Genomic DNA, 5000 nt, shown 5'->3' with positions numbered 1-5000 from the left:
TTTTAAACTATAAATACACAACTCAGTGCCATGCTTTGGTTTGAAACCAAACTGATTGTCTCTGGTATTAATATAATTACCCAATCGATCTAAAAGAATACTCTCCAGAACTTTGGAAATCACACTTGCCAGTGCGATTGGCCTATAATTGTCCATGCTCCCAATCTTGCCTGCTTTGTTCTTAATGACGGGCACAAGAGTTACGGCCAACATAGAGTCGGGCAACAGCCCATGTGTCATAAAGCCAGTGAAACATATGGCAAGTAGAGCGGCCACTTTCGGGCTAGCAAACCTAAGGTGCTCTGCAGTGATCTGATCTGAGCCACTTGCTTTATTGACAGATAATTTTGTGATAGCTTCAAATACCTCATGTGTTGTGATTCCTACTGCATCCCTATTGGAAATATTGCCAACTGTATAAGGGTCACTTTTTACACAATTAAATAAAGCAGAGTAATTCTGCTTCCACAAATCAGCGATTTTATCAGCTCCAGAGACTCCCTCTACTGTGCTAGGCAACAATGTATTGCTTCTGTTAAGAGTTCTCACCTCCTTCCAAAATTCAAAAACATTCTTACTTAAAAGCTTTTCAGCCAAAGAGTCTGCTCTCATAACTTGTTCATTTTTGGATATATAACGAACTGCATATTTAAACTTTGAAAGCGTTAACTTTTTATAATCCAGGACAGGCCCCTGTCTAGGTCGGCCTTCCTGAACCCAAGCTTTATATGCCTCTTTAGCTTCTGCATGATGAGCAGCAACATGCTTTTTCCAACCTGGCTTGGTGTCGGACTTTCCCCTTTTAGAATAATTATGATATGACCTGCTGGCCTCATACATAGCTCCAACAATATCATTGTACATAACACAGAGATCTTTACGGTGAGAAATTACATTACAGTTTACGTCAGAACACATAATTGCATCTCTCGGTAAATATACATCACCAAGAAGGACATCAATAATAATAATGATTAACAAACATACAATATATTCAAAACAAGTACAAAATTAACAGTGATAAACATTTTTTTTTAATTCAAGTAAAAAAAAGAATATAAAAAGCATTTGGAGTCTGTAAATAAACACTTTTTTCTTTTTTTGTAATATTTTTTTTTGCATGTTTATGCTTTATTGATAGTGTAGAGACAGAGTTGAAAATGGGGCAGAGAGGGGAGTGACATGCAGAGAACGACCGCGGGCTGGAATCGAACCCGGGTCTGCTGCTGGCCCCCATAAACACTTTTTCTAATTATTTTATTTTATTTTATTTTTTCAGACTAAGTTTGTGGAGAAGAACAACGACGCCCTTCACATGTCTCTGGAGTGTCTGGTGAGCGAGTCCAGAGATCGCTTCGTACGAGAACTCTTTGAAAACTCAAACAACAGCAAAGACTCCAAGAAGCAGAAGGCCGGGAAACTCAGCTTCATCAGCGTCGGAAACAAGTTCAAGGTTAGTAAATCAAATCAAATCAAATCAGTTTTATTTGTATAGCCCAAAATCACAAACACATTTGTCTCAGTGGGCTTTACATTTCATACAATATGATACAATATGACACCCTGCCCTTACACCCTTAGCTCGTTGGTTGCAGTTGTACCCTTAGTACAACTGCAACCAAGTGATATTACTGAAATTCTTGAAGGTGCTGTAAGCGGAATGGTTCTTTTAGCTAACTTCCTGTCAGTGACTAGCAGTTAGCAGTCCCCTCGCTCGTCCCTACGTCACCAGATTAATGCAAGCAGCGAGTTATCTAGCATCATCTCAGATCCATAAGTGTGATAAAAACATGATAAAAAACATCAAAACAGACATTGGGAAGGATTTTTACCTGCTCCGCCATTGTAGGCGCATAAACATTCACCCATCTGTTGCTCTGGCGTGCACCGGCAGTGAGACCATGGAGTGTATATACTATATACACTCAACAAAAATATAAACGCAACACTTTTGTTTTTGCTCCCATTTTTCATGAGATGGACTCAAAGATCTAAAATTCATTCCAGATACACGATATTACCATTTCTCTCAAATATTGTTCACAAATCTGTCTAAATGTGTGATAGTGAGCACTTCTGTTTGCTGAGATAATCCATCGCACCTCACAGGTGTGCCACATCAAGATGCTGATCTAACATCATGATTAGTGCACAGGTGTGCCTTAGACTGTCCACAATAAAAGGCCACCCTGAAATGTGCAGTTTTGTCTCACAGCAAAATGCCACAGATGCCACAAGCATTGAGGGAGTGTGCAATTGGCATGCTGACAGCAGGAATGTCAACCAGATCTGTTGCTCGTGCATTGAATGTTCATTTCTCCACCATAAGCCGTCTCCAAAGGCGTTTCAGAGAATATGGCAGTACATCCAACCGGCCTCACAACCGCAGACCACGTGTAACCACACCAGCCCAGGACCTCCACATCCAGCAGGTTCACCTCCAAGATCGTCTGAGACCAGCCACTGAGACAGCTGCTGAAACAATTGGTTTGCATAACCAAACAATTTCTGCACAAACTGTCAGAAACCGTCTCAGGGAAGCTCAACTGCATGCTCGTTGTCCTCATCGGGGTCTTGACCTGACTCCAGCTCGTCGCCGTAACAGACTTGAGTGGGCAAATGCTCACATTCGATGGCGTCTGGCACGTTGGAGAGGTGTTCTCTTCACGGATGAATCTCGGTTTACATTGTTCAGGGCAGATGGCAGACAGCGTGTGTGGCGTCGTGTGGGTGAGCGCTTTGCTGATGTCAATGTTGTGGATCGAGTGGCCCATGGTGGTGGTGGGGTTATGGTATGGGCAGGCATCTGTTATGGACGAAGAACACAGGTGCATTTTATTGATGGCATTTTGAATGCACAGAGATACGGTGATGAGATCCCGAGGCCCATTGTTGTGCCATACATCCATGAACATCACCTCACGTTTCAGCAAGATAATGCACGGCCCCATGTTGCAAGGATCTGTACACAATTATTGGAAGCTGAAAATGTCCCAGTTCTTGCATGGCCAGCATACTCACCGGACATGTCACCCATTGAGCATGTTTGGGATGTGCTTGACCGGTGTATACGACAGCATGCACCACTTCCCACTAATATCCAGCAACTTCGCACAGCCATTGAAGAGGAGTGGACCAACATTCCACAGGCCACAATTGACAATCTGATAAACTCTATGCGAAGAAGATGTGTTGCACTGCATGAGGCAAATGGTGGTCACACCAGATACTGACCGGTTCTGAGTCCCCAGACCCCCAATAAAGCAAAAAAATGCACATTTCAGAGTGGCCTTTTATTGTGGACAGTCTAAGGTACACCTGTGCACTAATCATGATGTCAGATCAGCATCTTGATGTGGCACACCTGTGAGGTGGGATGGATTATCTCAGCAAAGCAGAAGTGCTCACTATCACACATTTAGACAGATTTGTGAACAATGTTTGAGAGAAATGGTAATATTGTGTATCTGGAATGAATTTTAGATCTTTGAGTCCATCTCTTGAAAAATTGGAGCAAAAACAAAAGTGTTGCGTTTATATTTTTGTTGAGTGTATGAGTGAGACGGGTGTCGGTTTGTAGTGTTCTCTCTTCTGATTGGATAAAAATTTCGGGATACTCCAATAAGTTTATTTGCCGATTACATGCAGAGCAGCTGACTGAGAGATCGGCTTTATGAAACACGCACATTATGTAAGTGATCACTGTATGAATAAAGAGCGATTTAACACTTATATTAACATAAATAAACTGCTTACTTCACCTTTAAAGTTTTTATTCTCTTAAAAATGCATTTTCAGCATATTTTTGGCCACAATCAGTTCTGTAAATGGCAAACTTTGGACTATAATATTTTGTAAAAAAAAAAACGTTATCAATTATACTTAGTTGTGTGTTTTTTTCCTCACCAAAGACATGCTGAAAATGCATTTTTAAAGGTGCAGTGTGTAATATGACATCATCAAGAAAGTTCTACAAAGTTCTAGAATGCAACGCTCCCTGGGTAACCCCAACCCTTTAAAATAATAACAGAAGCTACAGTGGCCTTCAAGGACAAGAGCAATTCTAAATTTTAAACAATACACCTGATGACATTCCAACTATGACACTTTCAAGATGGCGGCACTAAGCCTTGGTCCAAGATATGCAGATATATGGACATATATGAGACCCTTTCTAAGGGAAAAAATAATAATTCAAAACATTTTTTTCAGCTATTATGCACTAAATTAAATGTACTTATGGATATTATAATTACTTTCTTCAAAATCTGCTAGGAAATAAAACCCAAAATTCTACACACTGCAGGTTTAAGATAATAAGAAAAAGTTCAGAATTGTAATAAAGGGGTTTGTTCTGAATTTTGGACATAGGGTCTCATTTCCAAGTCAGCATGTGTGTTATTCATCATTGGAGACAGTTTTCAAAACATTTCATCAGTCGTTCTAGTTGCAGAGTTGTAGGAGCTCAAGTTTGAAAGAGACAAACAAAGCACAAGGGACAAAAAATAAAACAACAAGACATAAAATCTGCATTGTGCAAAGTCACAGCTGTGTGTGTGTGTGTGTGTGGGTGTGTGTGTGTGTCTCTGTGTGTGTGTGTCTGTGTGTGTGTGTGTGTGTGGGTGTGTGTGTGTGTCTTGGTGTGTGTGTGTGTGTGTGTGTGTCTGTGTGTGTGTGTGTGTGTCGGTGTGGGTGTGTCTGTGTGTCTCTGTTTGAGTGTGTGTGTGTGTCTCTGTTTGAGTGTGTGTGTGTGTCTCTGTTTGAGTGTGTGTGTGTGTGTGTGTGTCTGTTTGAGTGTGTGTATGTGTGTGTGTGTGTGTGTGTGTGTACAGTAGCTACAGTAGATTGTTGCCAAAACTTCCCCGGTGACACCAACTTATCAAGATATCTCTAGTGTTTGTGACAGTGATTTATGGAGGCTGCGAAAATGCTATACACAGCACCTTTTAAACAGCAAAGCCCTGGCTCTGGTGCCTTAGTAACTATATCCCTGACGTTCC

The 5000-nt window shown here is 41.1% G+C and overlaps 1 protein-coding gene across 1 annotated transcript in view; it reads left to right on the top strand.

The window, feature by feature from the left end:
• The window catches only part of LOC307270569 (unconventional myosin-VI-like), a gene marked incomplete at both ends in the record, with an annotated part of 62942 nt that overhangs the window by 47824 nt on the left and 10118 nt on the right, over positions 1-5000 (top strand). Inside the window, one exon of the mRNA XM_080054452.1 lies at positions 1280-1453. Within this exon, the coding sequence (XP_079910578.1) occupies positions 1280-1453 (174 nt within the window). The remainder of the gene's footprint in view (positions 1-1279; positions 1454-5000) is intronic.

Source organism: Ammodytes marinus, assembly GCF_949987685.1.
Source record: "Ammodytes marinus genome assembly, contig: scaffold_222, whole genome shotgun sequence".
Taxonomy (NCBI): domain Eukaryota; kingdom Metazoa; phylum Chordata; class Actinopteri; order Uranoscopiformes; family Ammodytidae; genus Ammodytes; species Ammodytes marinus.
This window is presented reverse-complemented; position numbering and strand designations above follow the sequence as displayed.